The sequence below is a fragment of the Rhineura floridana genome, chromosome 3 (assembly GCF_030035675.1).
Source record: "Rhineura floridana isolate rRhiFlo1 chromosome 3, rRhiFlo1.hap2, whole genome shotgun sequence".
Taxonomy (NCBI): domain Eukaryota; kingdom Metazoa; phylum Chordata; class Lepidosauria; order Squamata; family Rhineuridae; genus Rhineura; species Rhineura floridana.
In genome coordinates, this window is record NC_084482.1 from 52,373,237 (window position 1) to 52,388,661 (window position 15,425).

Below are 15,425 nucleotides of genomic sequence, written 5' to 3' on the forward strand. Positions count from 1 at the left end.
TATCCCTCTCTAGTCATCAGGATATGACAGCCACCCACCATTCTAATTTGGCTTGATTTGAACAAGAATCTCTCTTCTTTCCTCTCGACTTTGAGATAAGGCAATCAGCTGCTTTGCTTAGGATGACATTTATCACATCTGATGTGCAGCGAGTCGTAATCAAGAATTCTGACTATGCTCATCCAAAGGAAAGAAAAATTAAAAGGAAAGATGAAGTTTTACTTTAATCCCTTCATAAATGCCTGGATGAAGCATCCCACTGTCTTCAACATGAAAATCTCTTATTTTAAAACCAAAGTGGGTTAAAGTTTCCAATAATGGCATAGCTGCAATATAGCTCCCTTAACAGAACATTAAATACAAACTTATTATGAAGGATGGAGTTTGCTTTCCTGTTTTAATTTGGTGTATATCTTATATATATTGTGCTTATTATACTCACACAAAACTCAAGTACACTTTTAAACATGGGTGTCTAGGTTGGCAAATTTTCATCTCTGCTTGGCATGCATTTCTGATGTGCTGCAGATGTAAGTTTTCAGAGAGCACTAGCAGAGGTGATAAGACTCCTATCAGTGCCACAATGAGATCTGCTCTGTTACAAAGAGGTCCATCAGGATGAGTCACAATAGAGGGGGAAGGGGAATTACGTTGGCGGTAGGTGCCAAGCTTTCTCCATCTCCCCCTGTAATTATTCCACATGTGTAGGCAAGCCAATTGTAGTGGCAGCAGTGGTGAGGGGGAGGCTGACAGTTCCTTCCACTGTCTCATTAAGTGTAATCATTATGAGGGAGAGCTCTGGTAATCGCAGCTCTCTAGAATCAAAGCCTTTCTGAGAGGGTGACTTAGGAAAGGCTAGCATTGTGGAAGCAGAAAGCTGAAGCTCATTTGATATACACCATGAAATATGCTGTAGAAAGAAGCTGATTTCCAAACATCCCCCAACAGAGGAAGAAAGGCAAATAGCTGTTGCAGCAGTCTTCCTTAGAATACAAATATCAGCAACAAGATAGTTATAACAGTTGAAAACAGTGAGGACTACATGAGAGAAAAGAGACCAGTAGACCAGGAGTCAACAGAGGCTTTGCCATTTTTGGAATATGTGCAAGCTACACCAATGGCAGCAATCAAACATCTTGTATGCCATTATAGAAATGCCTTTTCTTCTATCCATGCACAAGACTAAACATTCACTTTTGTGATTGATCACTGGCACATAAGAAGTGGAAGCCGTAGGTAGATTTGAGGCAGGAGTATGGCACAGTACTGGCTAGGCCACATCAAACCAAAGACTGTACAAAAGGGACGGGCTCCACTTGAACCAGAATGGAACCAGACTGCTGGCACTTAAAATTAAAAAGGTAGCAGAGCAGCTTTTAAACTGACTGAGGGGGGAAACCCGACAGGAGCTGAGAAAGGTCCGGTTCGGAATAAACCTCCCCCCTGGGATAAAAACCAAAGAAATGATGAAATTTTAAAAGGGGTAGGCCTAGAAGTAGGCATGGTGAGAGCAGGGGCACAGGATATAAATTCAGAAGAGCAAAATTACCGCCAAAGACACTTGAAGAGAGACACTGCTTACAAGTGCCTGTACGCTAATGCTAGGAGCCTCCGAACCAAGATGGGAGAACTGGAGTGCTTGGTCTTAGAGAAGAGCATTGATATAGTGAGCATAACCGAGACCTGGTGGAATGGAGAAAACCAGTGGGATACGGTTATCCCTGGATATAAACTATATCAGAAGGACAGGGAAGGACGTATTGGTGGCGGAGTCGCTCTATACGTGAAAGAAGGCATTGAATCCAGCAAGCTCGAAACCCCAGAAGAGGCAGACTCCTCCACAGAATCATTGTGGGTGGTGATACCGTGCCCCAGGAGGGACTTAATACTGGGAACGATCTATCGTCCCCCTGATCAAAATGCTCAGGGAGACCTTGAGATGAGATACGAAATTGAGGAAGCATCCAAACTAGGAAATGTGGTAGTAATGGGTGACTTCAACTACCCGGACATAGACTGGCTGCATATGTGTTCCAGTCATGACAAAGAAGCAAAGTTTCTAGATATACTAAATGACTATTCCCTAGATCAGTTGGTCATGGAACCGACCAGAGGGACGGCAACCCTGGACTTAATCCTCAGTGGGGACCGGGACCTGGTGCGAGATGTAAGTGTTGTTGAACCGATTGGGAGCAGTGACCACAGTGCTATTAAATTAAACATACATGTAACTGGCCAATTGCCACGAAAATCCAACACGGTCACATTTGACTTCAAAAGAGGAAACTTCACAAAAATGAGGGGATTGGTAAAAAGAAAGCTGAAAAACAAAGTCCAGAGGGTCACATCACTCGAAAATGCTTGGAAGTTGTTTAAAAACACTATATTAGAAGCTCAACTGGAGTGCATACTGCAGATCAGAAAAGGTACCGCCAGGGCCAAGAAGATGCCAACATGGTTAACGAGCAAAGTCAAGGAAGCTCTTAGAGGCAAAAAGTCTTCCTTCAGAAAATGGAAGTCTTGTCCGAATGAAGAAAATAAAAAAGAACACAAACTCTGGCAAAAGAAATGCAAGAAGACAATAAGGGATGCTAAAAAAGAATTTGAGGAGCACATTGCTAAGAACATAAAAACCAACAACAAAAAATTCTATAAATACATTCAAAGCAGGAGACCATCTAGGGAGACAATTGGACCCTTGGATGATAAGGGAGTCAAAGGTGTACTAAAGAACGATAAGGAGATTGCAGAGAAGCTAAATGAATTCTTTGCATCTGTCTTCACAGTGGAAGATATAGGGCAGATCCCTGAACCTGAACTAACATTTGCAGGAAGGGATCCTGAGGAACTAAGACAAATAGTGGTAACGAGAGAGGAAGTTCTAAGCTTAATGGACAATATAAAAACTGACAAATCACCGGGCCCGGATGGCATCCACCTGAGAGTTCTCAAAGAACTCAAAGGTGAAATTGCTGATCTGCTAACTAAAATATGTAACTTGTCCCTCGGGTCCTCCTCCGTGCCTGAGGACTGGAAAGTGGCAAATGTAACGCCAATCTTCAAAAAGGGATCCAGAGGGGATCCCGGAAATTACAGGCCAGTTAGCTTAACTTCTGTCCCTGGAAAACTGGTAGAAAGTATGATTAAAGCTAGATTAACTAAGCACATAGAAGAACAAGCCTTGCTGAAGCAGAGCCAGCATGGCTTCTGCAAGGGAAAGTCCTGTCTCAGTAACCTATTAGAATTCTTTGAGAGCATATAGATAGAGGTGATCCAGTGGACATAGTGTACTTAGACTTTCAAAAAGCGTTTGACAAGGTACCTCACCAAAGGCTTCTGAGGAAGCTTAGCACTCATGGAATAAGAGGAGAGGTCCTCTTGTGGATAAGGAATTGGTTAAGAAGCAGAAAGCAGAGAGTACGAATAAACGGACAGTTCTCCCAATGGAGGGCTGTAGAAAGTGGAGTCCCTCAAGGATCGGTATTGGGACCTGTACTTTTCAACTTGTTCATTAATGACCTAGAATTAGGAGTGAGCAGTCAAATGGCCAAGTTTGCTGACGACACTAAATTGTTCAGGGTTGTTAAAACAAAAAGGGATTGCGAAGAGCTCCAAAAAGACCTCTCCAAACTGAGTGAATGGGCGGAAAAATGGCAAATGCAGTTCAATATAAACAAGTGTAAAATTATGCATATTGGAGCCAAAAAATCTTAATTTTACATATATGCTCATGGGGTCTGAACTGGCGGTGACTGACCAGGAGAGAGACCTCGGGGTTGTAGTGGACAGCACGATGAAAATGTCGACCCAGTGTGCGGCAGCTGTGAAAAAGGCAAATTCCATGCTAGCAATAATTAGGAAAGGTATTGAAAATAAAACAGCCGATATCATCATGCCGTTGTATAAATCTATGGTGCGGCCGCATTTGGAATACTGTGTACAGTTCTGGTCGCCTCATCTCAAAAAGGATATTATAGAGTTGGAAAAGGTTCAGAAGAGGGCAACCAGAATGATCAAGGGGATGGAGCGACTCCCTTACGAGGAAAGGTTGCAGCATTTGGGGCTTTTTAGTTTAGAGAAAAGGCGGGTCAGAGGAGACATGATAGAAGTGTATAAAATTATGCATGGCATTGAGGAAGTGGATAGAGAAAAGTTCTTCTCCCTCTCTCATAATACTAGAACTCGTGGACATTCAAAGAAGCTGAATGTTGGAAGATTCAGGACAGACAAAAGGAAGTACTTCTTTACTCGGCGCATAGTTAAACTATGGAATTTGCTCCCACAAGATGCAGTAATGGCCACCAGCTTGGACGGCTTTAAAAGAAGATTAGACAAATTCATGGAGGACAGGGCTATCAATGGCTACTAGCTGTGATGGCTGTGCTCTGCCACCCTAGTCAGAGGCAGCATGCTTCTGAAAACCAGTTGCCGGAAGCCTCAGGAGGGGAGAGTGTTCTTGCACTCGGGTCCTGCTTGCGGGCTTCCCCCAGGCACCTGGTTGGCCACTGTGAGAACAGGATGCTGGACTAGATGGGCCACTGGCCTGATCCAGCAGGCTCTTCTTATGTTCTTATGTTCTTATGAATAGCTTGGGCAGCATAAAAGAACAACAGTAACCAAAGACTCAAATAGAGATAGAGTCAAGCCTGCCACTAGCGTTCCCAGTCCTGGAGACTCATGACTCCATGAATCTGTACAGTAATGCCACAAGGCCTTAATAGAAAGAAAACCATTGTTGAGAGGCGGGGGGGGGGGGGGAGAGAAAAAAGAACTACATACAGATTAATGTCATAATCAAGAAATCATGCTAGATATAGAGGCTTCATAAAAAGTGATCAAGGCAATTTTTCAAAGATCTCAAAATTCCACCATTTACATGAAATTGTCTTATCTCTCTAAACTGAACAACTACTGATCAAAATCCAGCTTGTGTCTTGAAGGCAGAGGTCATTAAATACAGAAAGATTATTGCATGAAGAGAACACTTATGTATCTTTGCCATACTGTGGATTTCTGAATGTAGTTATCAAGGTGAGGTGATCAACTCTAGAAGGCATCCATGACCAAATGTCACCATGATAACTGGAAAGACAAAATGCAACATATTACTGGAAACAGACAAATTTACTGCTAATGTAACACTTTAGCAGAGAACTTTCCATCTGGCAAGCTGCACATTCTGTTCCTACTTCCTGTAGGAGTTAGGATCACCCTTATGGCTTGCATAAAATGGATTTGTTAGGCTTCCTGAGTGAAACCATTCTTACTATAGTCTATGGTATAATCCACCTTGAAAGAAGATATTAAGCAAAGGTGTCCTACTGATGAGCACATAGTTTGGGGGGGGGGCAGCTAATTTCAAGATCAAAATGTTGTTTCCTTTCTAATTTGCAACACTGCTCTCAGAAGTATCACCAGTTATTCACTCTCTTTGCTCTTATAAAGCTAACACTATGGCACAAGTAGCTTGCATCTTTAAGCAATAGGTCTTGGCCACATATCTAACACCCAGATAAAAGAAAACTATCTTTAGAACATACAAACAGCATTCAAAAAGTGTCAATAGATTATAAAATGCATGGCTTATTTTTAACTCCGTTTAATTCCCTGATAAACAGTTGACCTCAGCGTGTGAATCTCATTCAGAAAAAGCTGAAAGAAGTGCTATCACAATTTCATCAGACTTGGAACTGTACAATAAGGACGAATAAGAATTGGTAGTAATCCCATGTTTTCTTCAATCATTTTTGCAATTAGATGCACATAGGTTTTAAGTCATCATTAAACCTCAGCAATTATCCACTTCTGAGCAGAACAACAAGACACTGTATCTTCTCTTGTCTTGAATTACATAAAGAATATAACCTGGCCAGAGCCAATTCACTGGTCTTGGTTAGGGCTACATTGACACTAGCAGAGGTTCCTTCGCATCCAGACAACTCATGAGATAACAAAAAAACCATGAAAAATTCACTGTTCTTTCCAATTTGGAGATCTTTGGGCATTCAACTGCCAATTCTGATTATTAAGCTCTCTAAAGCAGCCTTTCCTAACCTTTGGGTCCCCAGATGTTGCTGAACTACAACTCTCAACAGGCCCAGCCAGCATGGCCTACGGTCAGGAATGATGAGAACTGCAGCCCAGCAACAACTGGGGACCCAAAGGCTAGGAAAGGCTGCTCTCAAGCACTAAATTGATCAAGACTGTCTGACCCATTCAGGGAAGGCATGTTTTATTGAAAATCAATGTAGGGGAAAGATTTAAATCAGGGATGGGCAAACCTGTGGCTCTCCAGATGTTACAGGACTACAACTCCCATCATCCCTAAGCAATGGCCATGCCAACAACATATATCCAAAAACATTGGAGAGTCATAGGTTCCCCATCCCCAATGTAAACTATACAGATTTAAATTATTTTTAAAGTAGCAGGATAGCTATAGCATAGGGGAGGAAACACAAATCTCTAGGCATATAACTGCTCATATACCAGGAAGCATAATGTAAGACATGCTTTGACCTTAGTTTTAAAGTCAAAGGGAAAATGTCAGGCTGTGATGGAACCAAGCACTCACCTTTCTCAGAAAAGACCTAACAATATAATAGTCTTGCATGAGTGTCTCACATAGCCAGTTTCATGGCTGGTTGGCTATCCTTAGCTTTGAAGTGGAAATAAGGTTGTGCCTAATCCTGGAGCCATTTGCCTTTTTTTGTAAGAAAACTGGAGTATTTGGACAAAAAATGTGAAACCACTTACCCCACTAAGCACGCATACACTCTCTATTAGACCTCTGTTGAACTAGAAGAGGTCCAGCCAGAAGTTCGATATTACAAAAGACAGGAATTTCTTTTGATCTTCCTAACCAAGACTGATTAGGAACGGAGAGTGAGTGTGTCTTTTATAAAGCATTGGCTTTTATCATTAGCATTTGCCATGTTACTACACAGAATTTATCTTCTTTTGTTGAAATCTGTTTTTGTACTTAATATGCTTAAATGGCAGTGGAAGAAAGCAAACAGGATTTTTGACACAGTAAGCCCAACCTGAGCATTTCAATGCATGAAGTCCAATCTAATTACTTTAAAACAAGCTCATGGATTTGATACTGTCAGCATTGCACTCAGTCGTCTTGCATCTATGCTGCAGCCATGTTGTAAATGTCCAAAATTTGTAGGATCATGGACATGAGATTATTATAGACATTGTTTTTCAAGTTAACTGTTTGGTTTCACAGGAACCGCTAGAAGAAAAATGATGAAAGGATGCTCTGAATTCCTCTTCTGTGACATGTTTTGCTTAATCTTTTAATTCCCATTCCTAACAGTAACCAAGCCTACATATGTGTAACTGCCCCTGCCTATGTCCCCCTCTTGCCTCCTTTGCTTCTCCCTCCCCCAGTTGTCCGCTGCACCTAAGTTTGGATCGATCCTGAAGGCAGGGACATTACATTACTCCGTAAAGTGCCATGTATGCTGATCACCCAGCAGCTATAGCAATCAGCAGCTATGTCCCCATTTTAAATGGTCTGCAAGAAATTGAAAGTGAACATCAGTTAAGGGAGAACATTTTTGGATGGGTGCTACCATATACTTATTCTACAGCATGGAGCGCTAATCACTATTCACTGTGCTATTAGTTCATAAGTTTTACCTAATAAGGTTAGAACCTTATTTGTTGAACATACCATCATTTCAACAGCTGGCTTAATAGAGCAATCCTATGCACGTCTTCTCAGGAATCAGCCCCTTAAGTTAAATGTGGTTTAATCAGAGGTAAATGGGCATAGGATTGATTGCAGCCTGAAATAAGCTTACTCGCAACAGTCCCTTTAATCTAAGTCCAATAAAGGTTGAAATATATAGAGTTTTGCTTCCATAGAAAGGTCCTGTCCATTGTTTTCTTTGGAATAAAGAGACCTTAGGCAATTTTCCCCTTTAAGGTCCCTTTAAAAGGAGGCAAATAATTCTTAGAAATTTGTATTTGCCAAGTTAAACAATGCCAGTCCTTGCCAACACTGGCAAGGACAAGCAAGCTCACAATAGCCCTGTTCCTGAACTCCCAGAGAAATCGTTACCTTTGTTGCAAACATGTCATTAGCACAGCTCTTCAAAAGACAACAACTTTTAACACCAGCAACTGTCATTCAGAAGCAATGGCCCTTGGAGGCCAAGGTGTTTTATTTTGGATGACGATCGAATCCGGTTTACTTATTCAGCCACATCTCTCCCTGTTTGCTCAGCTTAAGCACTCACAATCCTTAGTTGTCCCAGCTCACTTACCAGCACAATCTTTTGACAAGAGACCATTCAAGTGAAGAGTCTGCCAGTTTAGAGTCTGCCAACATGATCAACAAAATGTTTTTTATGCTCTGGGATAAAAAATGTTTCAGCAAGCAACAGTGGGAGTTCAATTAAATTTAAAACATGTCCCCATTAAGGCAAAAGAGAACAAAGAAGTGTTCCCTCAGAATTAGCCTGCTATACATTAGAAAATAATCACTGTGGCCACAAATGTAATTGTGAGCCATCTGTTAAAGACAGGGTTGGAGAAGTATGCAAGCACTTAAATAAAGAGGTAAACATGGACCAATTATCTAGTGAACTTTCTGACTTTTTTTTTTTTTTTTTTTTTTTTTTAAGGACAGCATATATACATGGAAGTTTCCCGTGTGTTTGGTTCAGAGCTCTAATGTAAGCTAGAATAGGATAAAGGTATCAGGGTGGTGCAGTGGTTACAGTGTTGAACTAGGACATGAGAGACCAAGGTTCAAATCCCTATGAAAGTCACTGGATTGACCTTGGGCCAGTAACTCTCTCTCAGACTAACTTACCTCACAAGGTTGTTAGGATAAAATGAGGAGAGGAGGAATCATGTATACCACAATGTAATAAATATTGCATGGTGTCTCTCATATTCTTCCCTTGTACAAAATGCCTCACCTATGCCTCTTCTACTAATAGCTGACCGTGCAATCAGGGAATCAAAGGCTATGCATACATCATGTAGTATTGCATCAAGAGACCTGTTGGTGCAGTATACTGGATAAATTTGAATTGGGAAATCACTAGTTCAGATCTTGCTTCAACTCATTCAGTGTTCTTAGGCAAACTTCACTTAAACTCCTCCTTCTCCCCACCGCCATCTGCAATTTGGGACTAATATTGATCTATTCTTCAGTGTCAGAATTATAGATAATGCATAACAAGCAGCCTAAAATATTTGAAATGCACTTTACAAATGCTAAATCATCATCCATCATCATTAACACAGGAAAACAACCAAAGGTACCATCCATTAAAGTTCTTTTGCAAATTTGTTGCATATGAAAGGCAGCCAAGAGGAAATGCTTTGTAAGAGGACACAAACAACGGAACACACTGAGGTCAGTTGTAAAGATGTGTTCATAAAGCTAGGGAAATTAATGAACATAAGCTAACTGCCATAAAGAGAGTTCTGTCTGGAATGTCCAGAGCGATGTAACCTCATGCTCTGTGTGGCTCAGAGCCTATATGAGGTATTTGCATAGCCCTACCCCCATTCCTTACCGTTGGTAAGCATAGTATAGAGCTTACTCTCTTCCATCTATCTACCATACACCATGTGGACGTCACAGTTGTATTAATATACCATAGTACACATATACCATAGACAACTTGTGATGCAAAACTCCACAGCAATCATCTCTAGATTAAAATGGCATTGCACAACCAAATCAAAGAAGTAGGTATTTTTCCCATAATTGACTCAAAATGTATAAAGCCCATCTCTAGCAGGCACACTCATATAAACATGGGACAAATTACTGTTGCGCCCTTTGCATTTGGCTTGTAACATTTACAAAACAAACAATTAGTTCTCCTAGTGCCAAGCCCAACACTACTGCTGGCAATGCAACTGGACAGTGAATATATTTGCCACAGCTAATGCCAGGAAGCAAGGGTGAAGTGACAGAACAAGCTGGACCCCATCACTGCAAACAAAGTTTAACTTCTTCTGCTTCTCAGTCTAAACTTTACTAGCCAAACCAAGCACTGGGTTAGTTTGGCTGCTAGCTCTAAAATAACAGCAAGGGGGTGGATGTTATTAGTTGTGCCAGGAGAAAAATGTTTTGAAGCTTACAGTGAGTATATCTAACTAATTTTCCATATAATTAAAGAAGGAATCTTGATTCTTTGAAATATTTGAATATGGCATCCCAATATTATTTAAGCATGTTTGATTTATGAGCAAACACAGTATTCCGGACTTAGCAAGAGAGGCAGGATAACACCTCTCTCTGCCTCACTTACTGCACAGAAGGAGTGCAACATAGCTGTGCTGCTGTTTCTGGTTTCCAAGCAAATGTTTGGTCTATACGATGTATCACACAGAGCCTTACCTACACCAATTCCCCAGTAAGCCAGGGATAGAGAATCTGTGCCCCTCCAGATGTTGTCAGACATGAAACATTCATCATACCCAGTCACTGGCCATGCTGGCTGAGGCAAATGGGGGCTGGAGTCTAATAACATCTGGAGAATCACAGGTCATCCCCCCACCATCCCTGATGTAAGCCTTTTGTGCATCAAATATTTACCATGGAAGAGATAGCAAGCATTTATGCAATAGCACCAGTAACAATTTTTGCACAGAGCCTGGACTCCATCATCACTGTGGATAAATATTGTTCTAGGACCCTTGTGCTAGAATCTAAGACTCGGCACACCTCCTCATAGTACCATTCAACTGTAACTCTAAGTAAAACTGAATTGACATCAACAATGTCTACTTCCAAATAAATATACTGTCTATGGTATAAACACACATTAAAATATTGTGTACTCCAATGTCCTTCTCTGTTATCAAACTCTTTATGGACGAGGGAATACATGTGTGCATATGGTGGTAAAAGCGGGTAGAATTTAATTCCATCCAAAGAGCTGCTTAGGTTCCTACAGTGGGTTTACATGCAACTGTTGGCCACTCTTCTTTGAGCAGTTGCCATATTACAGCTTTTTCAATCCCAACCTTCCAAGGTTTCAAAAGCACTTTGTCATGCAGCCTGAGAGAGGGTCTGTGAGGATTACTTCCGTGACTCTTTGGCCAGTCTATAAAACAAAGAAACCTATTGACCTGTTCACAACAAGAATAATGGGAGAGGGAAGGGAAGGAAAAACTAGAGGGAAGTAGATTCAGTCTCCGATCAAATATATTTTTCAATGATTAAGGATGGCTCTATATCAAGAAATATACAAAGGTGGAGGAGAAGAAATGACAAGGAAGCTTTAAGACATCATGCAAGGTTAAATGGTGCAAGCCTAATAACTGAGGCACTTAATGCTTTTCACAGATAACTTAATGTTGTAATCATTTAAAGAGAGGAACAGAGACTAACCCCAGACAACAGTGCAACTGGCTCTAGTTTAATGCATGAGAGCCTGCATTACATTCTCAAGTTAGCAAGATTTTATTAAGAGTTGTTCATAGTGAAGCAGAATCATTTTAATTTACCCTCATTCTTACAGTAGAGGAATACTTTCTGTTAGCTGTCGAAGTCAAAAGGCAGAGAGATAGGAATAAAAATTCAGAGATTCACTAATCCCCAACAGAGCCATAACTATAGAACTAATTACTGGCTTAACAATAATGTTTCTTATGGAACTGTGCCTACCTAGAAGGTAAATGCCAAGGGCATTTCAAAACACACAAAAATTGGCCCAAGTTAGCCACTCAGTGCAAACATGGAATCTGATACAGGTCAATATTAGCCTGAAAACATTTGTCCCTTTATGAAAATACATAAATTGCTCCATTGTCTCTAGTTGCTGGGGTGGGGGTGGGGGTGGGGGGACATACACAGGGGAAATTTCAACATTCCTGTTCCATACACAGCATAGGAGGTATAATTGTCCTTCCAGGAATATATATATGGTATCAGTGGTAGTACATCAACAGCACCATCCATGCACATAGGCTATAATACCTGCACCTGATAGATGTGCAGCTGGAAGAACAGTATAGACCTACTTACGTATGGCATGGGGCACTGGGGGAAATCTGGCCTGTACTAATTAACAGAACACCATGCATATATGCCTTCAGACAACAAATTCTGAACAACTGATCAGACATTCTCAACTAACTGATGTATGCTTATTGAAAAACAAGTGCTTTTCAATGGCATGATAGTTAGATTATCATTCCAGCATAAATGAACATAATATTGGCCAATTTTGTATAACGCTATCTGAAAATATCCACTGACCCAAGTTATGTGCCTCTATAAATCCATGGCCCCTTTAATTTGAGTACTTAATCCTTTCTTTATATTGTTCTTTGCTGACATAAATAGACTCAAATACGTTACATGAGCCAACAGATTAAATCTCAGAATAAAAACAAAAGTGTGACATTATTACAAGCAAGAACAGTGTTTTGTTTATGCACCACCCACCTCCATCTAACATACCATGCTAGAGCTGTGATTTGACCTAGCAGAGAAATCGTTTAGTAAGAAAACATTTATAATTAAGACAATTAAAACTCTATTCAACAAAAGTGTTAGAATATCTACTTAAGAAGTCACAAACAGCTGCAAAGAACTTCAGGTCTCTGATTTCAGAAGAATCCAACGCTAAGTTAAAGACATCCTAGCCAATTGATGGATCTGTCTAGAGTTAATGGGAAGATCATGTTTGAAGATGTACTTAAAAATTCTAAGTCATACAAAACACACACATACACCAGGATGAAGATTAGATGAAGATGAAGATCACACCTGTACTCAGGAGAGGAGAACCTTGCTTTCTTCTCCAGTCTCATATATTCACTTTCCTCTGTTAAAGACTAAGGCTGCAACAGAATACACATTTACCTAGGCATACGTCCCATTGAACTCGCTGAGATTTATTTCTGAGTAAGTCTAGGATTGTGTATAAGACTGTGCTGTGAATTGTATTTTCCAAATTATTGTTGCCCAAAAATTGGTTCTCTGGCCACTGCTGTTAATCTAGCAGAGGAGATCCATTTAAATACAAGAGAAAAAGTTCATTCGTTAAAAAAAACCTCCTACACACAAGTCACCTGTCAGCTCTGCTCTTACATAAGACATCTTCTTACACCCATTTTAGAACAAAACCAATTTGTTTCCCCTATTTAGAAGCCTAGAATGGGGCACAGGGAGAGAGAGATGAGACCAAAACCTGGTAACATGGGCGGGAAGAGACCTGATTTAAAAATAAATAGACAATAACTGCATAAATAATACCTGAGGAGGAGAAAGCAAGTTACTGCTTCAGGCCAGTCTAACCAATATTTGCCAGCCAGAAGAATAAACAACCTAAGATGCTGTTATTTCCCTACAGATTAGGATTCTCTTTAAACAAATGAAGTACTAAAACCAAGCTCTCTTTGAAAAAAGTGGGTAGTGGGTAGGATAAATTACTGTTTTGCTTCTTCGGTAAACGTTTCTCTTTAAGGCTGTCTCCCTCCTTCTCCGAGGGCCTTTTACAGGTATGTGTGTACACACACACACACTTCTCCCCAAGTCTTTACAAGCTCTCTCGCCCTATGAAGCAAGATTTTCTATCCAACCCCCACCGCATAACCTCACAGGAAAGCAGTACTGGAATCAACGAAGGAGTTCGGGATGGGGGGGGGGGAGGGTTTCCCATCACAGCTACAAAACGATCAGTATATCGAAGACTACCTCGGCACGGACGGGCTACAAATCAGGAGAAGCCAACCCGTACTCGGTTATGTAAAGCAGGTGTTTTAAAATAAATTGCATCCAGAGTAAAAAGGCGCTTGGAACCACCCGATCCATCCAAGGAGAAACTGGATGAATAGCGAGACTACAAATGGAGGGGAGTGGAGGGAGGGAGAAAAGATAAAGAAATGTAGGTGAGAAGTGAGAGGAAACGATGAAAGCTACAAAATCTTGCAACAGGTGACTGCCACTCATGGCAAAGCACACAAAGCAAGCTGGCATGCAACGCCGGCACCGCTACTAGACGCGGCAGGGGAAGGAGTGTGTAAAATAGGAGTCCCAGCACAGCAGAAGGAACCAAAGGGGGGGGGGAGATGGGGAGAGCGAGAGAAAAGACTCCGAAGATGAAAGGCTGCTCCAGAAGCAAATCGTGCAGTGCAACAAAATGCAATGTTGCCCCCCCCCCATCCCGAACCCCCGCGAGTGCCCGACGCTCGGGACTTACCTTGTAGACATTCTCGGTGATCCGATGCACCTCCTCCGAGCGTGACATGACGGTGCCGGGGGCTCCGGGCAGCACCATAGACCGGGCAGGGCGCAGAGCTCAACCGAGAGTGGAGGTGAAAGCTGAAACACCACAGCTAAGATCCGAATACGTTGCAGCGCGGCAGGGAAAGGCGCGACGTTTTATATTGCCTCCCAGAGCCAGGCTCATCCCACGGCAGCAGCCGCCCCCGCCTCCGCCTCCGCCTCCGCCCGCCCCCGGCCCCGGCCCCGCCTTCTCTGTATTGCTCTGCCCTGGCGGTCGCCTCTAGGAGCTCAGTCTGGAAAAGGCGGGGAATGGAAAAGGGAGGAGGGGGAGAGACAGGAGTCAGAGAAGGGGCAGGGCGGGCGGAGGGACGGACGGGACGAGTCACGGCTGTTGAACAACACAGAGGGGTGTTCACACAAAGCAAACACCGCTTACACGCACTCAGCCAAGAGCTGTCTACACCCAGGAAACAACCATCCACTTCCCAGTCATAGAGTCCACGCATGTTGGCGCCCCACGACCCGAGAAAAGGACAGTCTCTGCCCTCACGCACAACGCCTCAGACAGACTCACGCCCACCACATATGGGACATAGGAGTAGCATGCCAGCTCTACCCCATGATGACGACACACGCACACATATGACCTATAACGGAGAGAGAAAAGAATCTTGACTGTCACGTTGTGTACTTGGGCCACCTTAGAACGACGTCAGTACTTAGCACACTTTACCCCCTCCTGTTGCCTGTTCACACAATCCATGGTAGCAGCAGCCATTGTTTTCAGTCGACCACTGCTGACTTCCAAATACATTGCTAAGGACTGAGGGGATCCGTGAATTTGTGAAACTGATCTAATGAAGAATGTGTACCATGAAAGGGGGGAGGGGGGACATAAGGATAATTGAAGGAAAAACACATGCGCCAAAGGTAGACTGATTACACACATTCCTCAGCCAAAGTACAAATAACACAGGATGGAGCCCACCTTCCAAGCAGCTCCACCACATACACCATAGTACCAGGCTTATTCTAATATGCAGCTAGACACATTTTTATGCAGTGTCAAAAAAAAAGTGCAGTGTGAAATAAGTTTTTGTGCAGTTGGGTATATGGGATTTAATAAGGAGCTAGGTAGATGATAAAAGATGAAAATAAATAGAAAATTAAGATAAATACTGGTTCCTTTCAAATCTTCATAACTTTG

General features: G+C 42.0%; 1 protein-coding gene across 4 annotated transcripts in view; it reads right to left on the reverse strand.

The window, feature by feature from the left end:
• Positions 1-14,361, reverse strand: part of BAIAP2 (BAR/IMD domain containing adaptor protein 2) — a 208,853-nt gene extending 194,492 nt beyond the window's left edge. For all 4 annotated transcript variants that reach the window (XR_009761274.1, XM_061615774.1, XM_061615776.1 and 1 more), the window contains exon 1: positions 14,193-14,361. Coding sequence is in view for 3 of the 4 variants with exons in the window: in XM_061615774.1 (XP_061471758.1) it covers positions 14,193-14,270 (78 nt within the window). In the remaining variant the exon portion in view is untranslated. The remainder of the gene's footprint in view (positions 1-14,192) is intronic.
• Between the last annotated feature and the right edge of the window lie 1,064 nt (positions 14,362-15,425).